The sequence below is a fragment of the Lacerta agilis genome, chromosome 2, assembly GCF_009819535.1.
Source record: "Lacerta agilis isolate rLacAgi1 chromosome 2, rLacAgi1.pri, whole genome shotgun sequence".
Lineage (NCBI taxonomy): Eukaryota > Metazoa > Chordata > Lepidosauria > Squamata > Lacertidae > Lacerta > Lacerta agilis.
In genome coordinates, this window is record NC_046313.1 from 93,816,997 (window position 1) to 93,829,799 (window position 12,803).

The window sequence follows — 12,803 nt, forward strand, 5'->3', positions numbered from 1 at the left end:
CTATCACACATTTTGAGCATGAACTTTTGGCTAAGTTTCTAAGTACAGTGGTACCTCAGAAGTCAATTGGAATCTGTTCCAGATGTCGGTTCGACTTCCAAAACATTCGGAAACCAAGACGCGGCTTCTGCAGCCAGTTGGAAGCCGCATCAGACATTTGGGTTGCAAAGAACGTTCGCTAACTGGAACACTCACTTTGTGGCGTTCAGGAGCCAAAACATTTGACTGGCAAAGAATTCAGGATCCAAGGTACAACTGTACTGTGAAGATTTATGCTCTGCATCTATACATTTCTGTTTTCAGAATGATATTGGAAAAGTGGGCATATTTACGAAGTGGTTTAGTCACGCTTGGTTCTGGAAGATCTGGCCTCTCTACCAAGGAGTCCCAACAGGTTTTTCCGGGCCCAGTACACTGTATGTGGATTAGGCCCTCTGACCCACTCACAAAACAGGACAGAATTCTCAAAGAATTTGAGCTAATACACAAATTAATTTTTCTGTTTTGCAGATTGGGCGGAGGGCCCAAAAATAAATCGGTGGCCACACACACAATAAAATGTCCAACAGACAAAATGTGAATGGGTGATGCTTCTCCCATAATTGTACCTCCATGCTAGAAAAGGCATATCCTGCTGTATTTCTGCCAGTCTCATGGCTTTAACCCTGCTTTCCCTCATTACCAATCCTAAACCAAAACCTAGGCTGCAAATAGTTTGAACACTACAAGAAATGATTTACTCAGTGATGAAACTACCACTGTTTGCAATAAAATGAACACGGTGGTTGAAAGGCAACCTCGTTCTTAATTCTATTTAATGCCTAATTAGTGCTCATTGACCTTATTTATTTGACTAAACTTCTAACGATGAGCCTTTAAGGCCTCATTAACTCCAAAGTTCACCAAACCTTCCAGAGTTGACCTTGCACAGCAACAGCAAAATGTGAGATTCTTTTCACCAGAATATAAAGTCCAATGGATACTATTAGCACTTAAGGTTGTGCTGAGGTTAGTTGTTGAGCATAATAATAATAATAATAATAATAATAATACAAAATGTAAGCATAAAACAAATGCAACACCAAGTGGGAGGACAGGCAATAGAGGGGGTAGATCTTTAGACCTACTTTAAAAATGCAGCCATAAGAAGGGTCTTTTTACCCCTATTTCCTATGGGTAATTAAAAACAGCCACAAGGTAGGCTATTTAATGTATATGCAGCGAGCAGCTTATTTAAAATGTATAAGAAATATCACCCAAAGTAATTTCCAGGCCTAAGATGTTCTGTACCCCAGAAACCAAACCAAACCAAAACAAAACAAAACAAAAACCACCTCCGCTGTTCTGCAGTTGTCATTTCCATGTAGTCTTAATTTAGTTATTCATGTTAAAAGGATTGGCCAAAACAGTATCAGACTAAAAGGCTTGGCTCTTTCCATTCTCTTTCAAATAGTTCTGTTTGAACTTCTTTACATCTGCATCTTATAAAACACCGATTTCTTTATCTGGATTATATCCATCTATGTCCTCCCTTCCCATTTTGAGTAATTCAGAAATGTAACCAGTCTTTTGAGACTCATCCTGCACATCAGCCCCGCCAACTTGCTTGCATATATAATCTTTAAGCCATCTGTGTAATTATAGCGATATCAAATTACTGTTTTTATGTTAGGTTTGTTTTTGAAAATTGAAGTTGTTCCAGGTTTAAAGCACTAGTTTGATTTCCAAACTTGCCACCACCCTGTAATTACCTCAGTTGGACAAGAAAAGGAGCTAGTTACAAAATTCAAAATGCCACCTTGCCCACCTTCACTCATATGAGATCAACTTGTATTGACATATGTCAATACATGTTTATCTTTGTCAACAACAACAACAACAAAAAACTTGAGGCGATTGGTACTTCAGTAGGACCAAAAATCAGTCAACTTTCTCATGACGCTTTGGCCAGTTCATCTTCCCTCTGACTGAAGTGACCATGAAGGTTTTAATAGGAGGAATAAGCATGTTCAGATTGAGAAACTGTCTGAAAACATACCTAACTTTGTAGGTTTTGTTATTTTTAAAAAAAAATCTTTCCCCTGCTTGGACCCAAAAGAATATCCTGTTCCAAAGTATGAAACTTAAGATGGCACTTGATATTTTATTCATTTATTTCTCTGTGAAATGAAGTCATGTTTTGAGGTAAATACAGCACTGGGACTTCTCGTCTGTCATCCACTGAATTTTTCATAAGGCTGCTGTGTGCTGAACTGTCAAACTTAAACTTTCAATCTTTAATATGGGCTTATGTTTTCAGCCCAGGTAGAAATGAGGGGAAAGGCTCTAGCAAAGGAGCGCTGAACACTTTTAGAAATTGGTTGGCTGGGGCAGACAAATTCAAAATCACTGTCTAGAAGCAGAACATTAAATCAAGACAAGGATATTAATCTATAGAAATGCTGTCTTCTTTTGGGCGAAGGTGTGTGTAAACACACACACACACCCCTCTCTTTTGGTGAAAGTGGACTCCTGGCACTTACGTTTGAGGTGAAGGAGAGTCAAACTGATTTACACAGGAATGTAGACACCATGAAAGCATTCCATCTGGAAAGTAACTTGTTTCCAGAGATTTTTTTACATGTGCCAATTTTCTACACAGGTATCTCTTTTGGGGAACCTGCTGCTCTCCAGATGTTGTTGGATTCCAATTCTGATCAGCCCCAACCAGCCAAGATTCCCACCCTTATCACACATGACAGAATACAATACATACAACTCATAGTAGATCTGGCTTTGTTTTGCAGCACAGAGGGATTTGTGATCTTAGTACATCTGTGTGTACACACACAGTGTGTGTACTGTCTGTGTGTGTGTACACAGACACAGACACGTTACCATGCAAAAATTGAAAGGGGAAAGCAATATAAGGTAAATAATGGTGTGAGAGATTGCTGGTATGCTGGTACATGGATCTTAAACAAGTTAGCCTGGAAGAATAGAGAAAGTGCAGAAGCAAAAACAGTACAACGATTCTGTTTTCTGGTTGCAGGAGAAGGTGAGAAGCTTGAAAAACAGCACACCCACCCAAACTATAGCAAGTGTCACAAGGCATAAATATTTTATCTCTAAATGTGATACCACCAGCATTACGAACCTATATATACTGTGCTGGGAAATGTACAATCGTGGAATTAATAATTACTTACCGGTAATACTATCCTTACCTGTATAGAGGAAAACTTGAGGATAGACTTTCTGGTTCCTAAAAATTGTGCTTCTCCAAACATATGCCTCCTTTTTTATGTAAATCGAACCACTTTCTGAATGCAGGATTATGATAAGTGTCACATTATGCATTAATATCCACATATTCCCATGGAACCCTTACCAAGTGTCTATGAGTTTTAAATTTTATGTCTGCTTGGATTGATGCCATCAAACTACATAATCCCTGGGGGGTAGCCATATGTCAGAGTACCGCATAACTAACCGTGCAGCTATGTATTTTATAAAGTTGTGTCGTCTTGTCAGCTGTCCCCAGTGATGCTTATCAGCTGGACTGCCAGGTTCAATTCAGGACGGGGTCTCAAGTGGCCCTAATTGTTGTACAAAAGGTGAAGCATTTTATGACCGTGGATGTTCTCATTAGTGCAGTTCTGCAATATGTAAAACGGACATTGTGTCTCCTACACTGGATTTATGTTCCGTATAGGGTTAAGCAATTCTCACTGCAGTGGTGTAGAGGTAAATTTTAAAGTGCAGTAGTAGGTCATCTCAATAGCCCCCATAAGAACACTCCAAAGAATGGTCCAAAAAATGCAGGGAAATTTGTTTTATCCCATATAATAGTGAGCTGGCCTCATCTACTAACTTCTGTGTTAATATGCCACAAACAGTAGTAAAACCTGAAAGTCTTAATATCACGTCAGTCACCTGTCTGAGCAAGGAGAGCCTGTCATTTATCTTAGCACACTTGCGGATGACACCATCACACTGGCTTTGTTGTACAGCTGTGCTCCTTCGCATTCCCCACCCCATCACATCATTCTCCCACTGGTAAGTCCTTCACTGGAGTTTCCATATTCCCCAAAGTGAAAATCCGAACAAAGTTGTTGGCAGCCCTATCTTCACTAATATAAACTATTAATATAGATTAGCTAAACCTGGTTTTCATATGCATATTGAATGTAGCAAGATAAAAGGGCCTCCCCAACTACTATTGTTTCAAGACATACTTTAAATTGAAACTAGGATGTTTGGATTATGTAGATAGACCTATCTCCTGCATACTTCCCATTCCAAGACGGGTGCCCCCTCCACTAGAGCTGTTAAGGGGATTATTTTGGACCCCCCATACCAAAATAGAAGGTTCCTGCAATGACTTTGCATCTCCTGCAAACAGGATGGAGCCTTCCATTCACAGAAATATATGAGCCACTGGAGACTTCCACTGCTGGAAGGAGTGGGGAGGGAGAGACATTTTTATGCTCATTTCCCTCCTGCAGCTTGCTAATTTCTAGAGCGCCCCCCCAACTGTCTATAGCATACTTTGTGGGTTTCAGGTGGAATCAGTGAAAATTTATTACTCCTTCTGCCAGCCAGACCATTGAATGAGCTAAATTCTGCTCATGGTATCTCTGGAGTCCTTTTTCTACAGCAGCATTTCCCAACCTGGTGCCCTCGAGATGTTTTGGACTATAACTGATTGGCCCCAGCCAGCATAGTCAGTGGTTGGGGATGATGGGAATTGAAGTCCAAAATATCTGAAGGGCACCAGGTTTGGAAAGGCTGTTCTACAACAACAAGAATATTCATATTCACCCAAGTGTTTACAATTACAGTGGTGCCTCGCAAGACGAAATTAATTCGTTCCGCAAGTCTTTTCGTCTTGCGGAAATTTCGTCTTGCGAAGCACGGTTTCCCATAGGAATGCATTGAAATTTAAACAATGCGTTCCTATGGGAAAAAAGTCCAAGCCTCCTGCCGGCGAGCGGGGAAAGCGAGCGGCAGAGCAAGCGGCAGAGCGACCGGTGAGCGGGGAGAGCAAGCAGGGAGCACGATCGGCAGCGGGGGAAGCCAGAAAAGCAAGCGGGGGACACGATCCACGGCGGGAGAAGCAAGGGGAGCAAGCAGGGAGCACAGGGGGAAGCCAGGAAAGCAAGCGGGGACACGATCCACAGCGGGGGAAGCCAGGAAAGCAAGCGGGGAGCAGGATCCACGGCGGGAGAAGCCAGGAAAGCAAGCGGGGAGCAGGATCCACGGCGGGAGAAGCCAACGGAGCAAGCAGGGAACGCAGGGGGAAGCCAGAAAAGCAAGCGGGGGACACGATCCACGGCGGGAGAAGCCAGGAAAGCAAGCGGGGAGCAGGATCCACGGCGGGAGAAGACAGCGGAGCAAGCAGGGAACGCAGGGGGAAGCCAGAAAAGCAAGCGGGGGACACGATCCACAGCGGGGGAAGCCAGGAAAGCAAGCGGGGGACACGATCCACGGCGGGAGAAGCCAGGAAAGCAAGCGGGGGACACGATCCACGGCGGGAGAAGACAGCGGAGCAAGCAGGGAACGCAGGGGGAAGCCAGAAAAGCAAGCGGGGGACACGATCCACAGCGGGGGAAGCCAGGAAAGCAAACGGGGAGCAGGATCCACGGCGGGAGAAGCCAGGAAAGCAAGCGGGGAGCAGGATCCACGGCGGGAGAAGACAGCGGAGCAAGCAGGGAACGCAGGGGGAAGCCAGGAAAGCAAGCGGGGGACACGATCCACAGCGGGGGAAGCCAGGAAAGCAAGCGGGGAGCAGGATCCACGGCGGGAGAAGCCAGGAAAGCAAGCGGGGAGCATGATCCGAAGCGGGGAGCACGATCCGAAGTGGTACCGCGCAAGACGATTCGTTTTGCGAGTCACGGCCATTTAAAAATTCGTTTTGTGAATCACCTAAAAAATCGAAAAACCCTTTCGTCTAGCGGGTTTTTCGTCTTGCGAGGCATTCGTCTTGCGAGGTACCACTGTATTATCTAACTCCTTTCTTCCTAAATGTTAAAAGCAGGGTGTGCCATTTATTTGTTAGTCCCTTCAATTTTGATCTTGTTGAAGGTATCACTCATGCAAGGATTTTTTCTTTCTTTCAATGAACATTCAGTCATGTGCAACCTCACCTGCAGTTTGAAGTGGGACAGCTCAGGTATAGATTTTCCACCTCAATGAGAACTAGGCCAGTAGTTCAATGTGCATTGATTTTTTATTATTCTGATTTATTAAATTTATGTACCAGATCGCAGGGCATTTGGCAATATAAAAGTACACAACATAGTAACAAACAAACCAATTACCCCTGTCACAGTTTAAAAGACCATAGATTGTTTAATTATCGGTAGCCAAAGGGCTGGATAGCACAGTTCAACTGTTGCAAGGTCTTTTCATTTCTATCAGTTCCCAATATTCTGAATATTTCATATTCTATGCTATATGCTCTCTGAAAATACACTTAGCATTTTGGATCAGCTATAGCTACTATTCCTGTTTCAGGGTTTTGCTCAGGGAGAACTGGTTCTACTGGATGCCAAGAGAAGGCAGCAGTGCACAGCATAGATTGGCTGATGACAGTGACATCACCTCTTTCCCACACCTACCTTCATTCTTGGAATAAACTTTAAGCATTTGACTACTTAGAAAAAAGTAACGAGAATGTGTCTTATAAGGTTATAAGTGGCTCTTTTTAAAAGAGAAAAGAAGAAAAAAGATGACTGCCCATTTGAAGCATGGGGGTGGGGAGAAATGTTCATAGTGAAGGCAAGAAGAAGGTGGCTTCATTCAGTGGAAGAGAAGAAAATACAGCAACTGCTGATTCAATTGTATAAGAGAGTGTATTGTCCGTTTTTTTGGTTAAGAAACAAATCCCACATAGACTCTATGCATAGGATATACGGATAGAAATTCTATGAAATTAAAATTGAAATACAATATAAGAAATAAAAGAAGCAGCAAAAATATAGTTACAAATCTCACAGCACATTACAAATGCTGCAACAGGCAGAAAAATCATTAAGTAGTCCACCAACACCCTCAGCAATTTTCAAGTGGTCCATGCGAGGGGGGGGGCAGTTGCACTGCAGTAGTTTATTTATTCGTGTGGAAATGCCTGGCAACCAATTTCTTAGCCATTGGGTGGCAGTGAAAGAAGAGAATAGCAGCAGGGGGTGGGGGAAATCCTTAGCCAGGATCTGACGTTTACTGGCTTTTTGAATAATGAAAAAACGTGGCAGCCGCTGCAGTTTGTTGCCTCTTAGATTCGGTTCTGCATTTGTATAATAGATGAGACTAGCAACCTACCCAGCAGGGCTGTTTTTCGGGGCATGAAAAGTTTAGGGACTTTGCAAAGCCTTTTTGCATGTTCAAAAATGTTACTGAAGTGATAATAATGCATTTGCAATCAAAGCAAGTGTGTTTTATCTTTAGAAACGTCTGAATACAGTAGCCTGCATTCACAAGTTGTTTTTGTGTGTGTGTTGAAACTAGATAGTTCAAGTTCCCAAACCTTGCTGTAAAAAAGGATAAAGTGCAGTTGTCCTATGTATGTTTAGACCATCATGGGGTTTACCTCTAAATAACTGTGCACACTGTAAGTGTGCTGGATGTAGGGAGTTCCCGGCGTGCACAGCGGGAGGATGGCGGACTTTAACATCTTTGCTATCTATCACGAGTTAATTTGGCGGCTGCGATGGGAGTAAGCAGCCTCCCACCTCCCCGGGACGACGGGGAGGGCTGCCTTTGCCCGCGGTACTCCTTAACCCGCTTTGGGTCCTTCGGGACCGGTGGGGGAGTCTGGGCACATAGGGCTCGTTTTCAGATGCAGCTCCTGGAGCCGGCCCCGTTCGTGCACGCTCCCTTTAATTGGATATATAAATTTGTTTAAAGATTTTGGGCATGTCTCGGACAAAGGAGTGGGAAGAATGTTGCTAACTGCAGCCCTGAGTGATTAAGAATGAAGATTGGAAGAAGACGCGGACTTTACATTGGTATGTGAAGGAGGGAAAAGAAGGGGGGGTAAGCTCTGGAATCTCCGTTTGTTTTGCCTCAATATCTACTTAACACGGGCGAAACCTCCCCCTAGAAAATCCACTTTCACAGGCAAATGGCAAGTGGACTTTAAAGACAGAATGGAAATTAGAATGGAAATTACAAAAATAAACTGTGTGGAGGTGAAACTTGATCTGGACTTGACTCAACAGAAATGGAGGATCCTCGGCTGGCTGTGACGCAGCTAGAATTAACTGCCGAGTGCTGATGATAGCCTGTGGAGCTGTACACCACTTCAAAGGGAGAAGCCGGATTTGATGGACGATTGATAGTGGAATTTACGAGGGTCTGGCCCTCCCGGAAAGGAGTGGGGACGGCTCACAGGGGAAGAAATTGGTGTGTCGCAGTTTGATTTACAAGTTTGATTTATGAGAGACTTTCAAGATGGCGTCAGCCGAAATGCGATATTGGGAGAGGATGGCTTTTTCCACACAGAGACATTATTTACTATAAGAGTGTCTGCTTGCTGGCATTTATCAGAGGCTGTGAAAATATTGACTTTATGAAGCAACTGGAAAAGATCATAAGAAAGCGCTCCGGAGTCCGAGACATGGGGAATTCACAAGTTAAAAATTTGGCATAATTGGAATTGTTATAATTGGAATTGTATAATTAATTTGGCATTGTAATTTGTTTGGTAATTGGAAATATATGTTGGAAAATCAATAAATATGTTTAAAAAAAAAAAAAAAAAAAAGTGTGCTGGATGTATTTGCATAAAATTCAGTCAATGTGCAGCCAACAGACCTTGGGAAGTCTGCAGGGTCCAAACGTGCTAAATTTGTAAGGGGGGTGGTGTGATTCGTCAAAGCTTTCAGGCAACCCACATGTCAGCTTTCTCTTGCCTTCTGCACCTACGTTTTCAGAATCATTTTCCTGCTTGTCCGTGTTAACTGCTATGAAGTTGCCCAACTTTACAGCTCAAATTACACCCACCCCTCCTTGCTGCAATGGTATGGTCTGCAATGGAAGGAAAACCAGTGGTGCTGAGTAGTGACAGGCTAACAGATTCGGTGTAGCCCTAGGGGGCATCCCGTTGCTGCAGTTTTAGGCTATGTCTCCTTAATATTTTCTTCTTTATTTAAACAGGGGCATATTGAGGTGGAAAGTGAGACAGTCTTCAGGTTAGCTGCTTTGATTTTACAGGTAAGATTTTTCTCAAACTCTCTACGTGCCTGTTGTTATTAAGTTTACATGCATTGTCTCAAAAGCCTTTTGTTCCAAAATTTTGACAGCAGTTTTTAATGTATTTTTTATATTGCATAGGCATGTCTATTTCTCCCTTAACCCCGGCAAAAAAACAAATAAATGTGCTTTTGTGGTACAAATGCTTCAAAACTGCCATTGTGCTAAGAGCAAACAGAGATGTTAGAATGGACGTAAACATTTGGGGACATTTGGGGTGAAGTGTGAGTATGAGTATGTGTTTTAAGATGTGGAGTTGCACAGAATGATTGAACTAGCATCACATTTCTAGCATAATTATTCCCCCCCCCCCCAAAAAAAAAAAATTTTATATGTTGGGCACTGGGTAAAGAGTGTGATTTGCAGCAACAATGTTAAGCATTTCTGTAAATTTTTAAACCTCTCTCACCAGTTGTGCTTCAAAAAGAAAAGCTCAAAATGCAATGTCATTTTATTTTTAGAACAGTGTTCTGTAGATCTCAATCAAGGGCACTATTGGTTTTCAGTTAGCAATCTTCTTTACTACATACGATTTTGTTGTTCATGTTTTCATGTCTCTTCTGCTTTTTTCTTAGCAAGAGACTTGGATTTTCATTGACAAAATTCAGCAGCAATCTGAGGATGGCTTTGACTTCTTGAACTTTTGTGCTGTTTTGAATGAACCTTGCCAGACTATTCACAAGGGCTGGCCGTCCCTGTAATTTCAGTTTGTGGTTGGCTGTAGCTGAGCAAGGATGGGCTCTCTGTTTCTTTGAAAAGAGCAAAATGCTGTAAAACCAGTGATGTCCTTTAGACTTGCCTGAGTGGTCAAGGCTTGGCTTAAAATACGAGTTTAGGGTGTGGGTGTGTGTTTTCTTTTTTAAAAAAAAGCTTTCAGTGATGTGATGTCTTAATTTAGCATTGAGAGCCACTGCGAAAAAAATAGTGTTTTAACATCATTACTTTTCCTCTCAATTGTAGGAAGCTAAAGGGGACTACTCCAGGTAATTACATTTCCCTTTTCAATATTAGCATATAGAATGACTGTGTTTTGTTCAGTTTGCATTACTTTAAGCAATTATTCGCCAACTGCAAATGTGGGGGAAAGAAAGGAAAGCATGTGTAGTAACTGAAGAAGAAGAAAGAATCAGCAGCCAGAGGCTGGACTGAGCTGTTCACATTGGGTTGGGGATGTGATTCTTTTATGAATGGGGTGTGAACTGGGGCAGTGTCTTTCAAAGTGCCATAGCCTACTTGCATGTATTAGCTAATCTTTAATAAGGCGAAACTTGCATAAACAATAGCATTTTGTGCCGGGGGTCCTCTGCAGACAAGTTGCTCCATTTTGTTGCTCATTTTTATAGAAGTCCAGAGTTCCTAATGACCCTGCTTGTGAATAGCCCTGATGCATACACAGAAAGATGAAGCTTGTCAGTTGCTTGCTTTTGGAGATCAGTGTACAAAGTTTTTCCTGTGCAGCTGCCCCACAGGGGCCTCACCCGTCATGCTCTTGACCTGACAAGCTGCATTGTGGCCGGTGAGAGACTTGGAGCTTGTGTAGGGCTTAGCTTTCTACTTACTGGTGCATAAATCGGGCAGCCCTGGCCATTGTGTTTTTTCCTACCTGTTAAATCCAGCCTTTTTGGGTGGAATTGCAAGGCAGAAGGAGGAAAGAGGAGGGGTGGAGTGGATGGGAATTAAAACAAGAAATGAAAAGGAAATTGTGTCTGAGCTGGAGGAGAGAGGGACTTTAATTAGTAGTGGCTCACTGAACAAACAAATTCAAAAGGTCAGCTTTCATCACGTTAATGTTTTACTACATGCCTGCTTTCCTGCAAAGGAAAGATTGCTTGTTTACAGATGGCAGAAGTAGGGTCTGTATATTAGACTTGAGGTATCCTTGCTATGTGTGTGTGTGTGCATGCGTGTGCAGGGGGTGAGGGTGGGACGACTACACTGTCTCTGTGCATGCTTGCTTAGATGGTGTGTCAGGCTGTGCCCCCTTTGCACAGCGGTGCCCTCAAACGCAGTATTGGCAAATCTGTCCCTGGTGATTCGCAGTTGATTCAGGAGAAAGGTTTTGCTACTTCCCTTTGCCAGCCCCAGCCTATGCTGGCTGGAGCTGATCATGGGAGTTGTAGTCCAAAACATCTTGGCAAAGGCTGATCTTTATGACTGGAGTCTGTTTGTTATGGGTTTTGGTACTTGATGGGAGCCATTGGCAGAGGTGTCCACTCCTTTCTACAAAGCTCTGCCTCTTCAGTGACATAACTTGATGCTGTATTCCATTACAGGAGGGGCAGGGCAACTTTAATTCTGTCAGCATGCCAGCAATGGACAGGGCCAAAGTGGGATGGACCACCCTCTTCTCTCTCTCTCTCTCTCTCTCTCTCTCTCTCTCTCTCTCTCTCTCTCTCTCTCTCTCTCCTTCTGCCACCCGCTTTTGTCTATCTCCCGCTTCCTTCCCCCCCCCCCCCAGCATGTTGTTGGAGAGGAAGAACTTGCTCTTGGTAGAGGTCTGAGCAAAGCATTTCATAAGCACATTGGAAGCTACCTTATACAGAATCAGACCATTGGTTCATCTGACTTAGTACTGTGTACTCTGTTTGGCAGTGGCTTTCCATGGTTTAAAAACATGGTCCTTATCCCTGTCCTACTGGGGATTGAACCGGTGACCTTCTGCGCGCAAAACAGATGCTCTGCCACTGAGCTGTGGCCACTCCCAACCATTACTGGCTCTCTACTCTCCTTGCTAAAGGTCTGTACTGATCGCTTGCAGAGGACTTCTGTCTTCTTCCACTGTGCTATCCATTTCGTCCCTCCCTCTCCCCATCCCTCCATTTCCCCCTCTTCTTGCCCTCTAGGAACCCTCCAACCAATAGGATTAGGCGAAAGGCTGCAGGTTCTCTGCCCTGCACAGCACCAACACAACAGCAAAACTTTCTAGTAAGGTGTCTGGACTCCACTGAACAGCAATAGTTAAGTTCCCTTTAATGTAGTTAAGGTTGCATAAGTTACTTGCAAGAAGTAGCCCTTGGCATAGTTATTATAATTATTTGTAGGGCATAATGTACAAAAGAGGAAAAAAACACCCTATAAGATAAAAGGTCCTCAAAGTTGTAAAGGTGTTTATTCAATGAATACCACCTATCACTATACAAACAGCACTAGCCGTACTAGCACTGCCAATCGCCTGGTCTGTTCTTTGGGCTAGCAGGGATCAGCACATTCCCTGTGCAACTTGCAGTTTTCAGCTGGTGCCAAAACTTTGACTGAGCAGTACCTGGGTATTTTGTAACAGAATGCAAGCACTTACTAAAGTTTGTTGGTGAGTCTTGCAAATTTAACTGAGAGCCATAGGTTTTTTTAATTGGTAAGATTAACTAATTAATCCCAGATCAAAATACTTAGCAGTAATCTGATTTAATCCATGGAAGGATTTGCAGTGTGTTGAAAATGCCGTCATGCTGAATGCTACATGCATCTTGTGAGTTGGGCGAGGCTCTCCTCACTTGCAGTTCCTGACAACCGTGAACCAGAGGCAACAGGTATTTAGTGGAGGTAGCATGCAACCTTCTTGGCTAGCAGTT

At 43.2% G+C, this 12,803-nt stretch overlaps 1 protein-coding gene across 1 annotated transcript in view; it reads left to right on the forward strand.

Moving 5' to 3' along the window:
• The window catches only part of FRMD4B (FERM domain containing 4B), a 137,381-nt gene that overhangs the window by 49,321 nt on the left and 75,257 nt on the right, over window positions 1-12,803 (forward strand). The window contains exons 6-7 of the mRNA XM_033141244.1: window positions 9,139-9,195; window positions 10,195-10,217. Of these exons, the coding sequence (XP_032997135.1) occupies window positions 9,139-9,195; window positions 10,195-10,217 (80 nt within the window). The remainder of the gene's footprint in view (window positions 1-9,138; window positions 9,196-10,194; window positions 10,218-12,803) is intronic.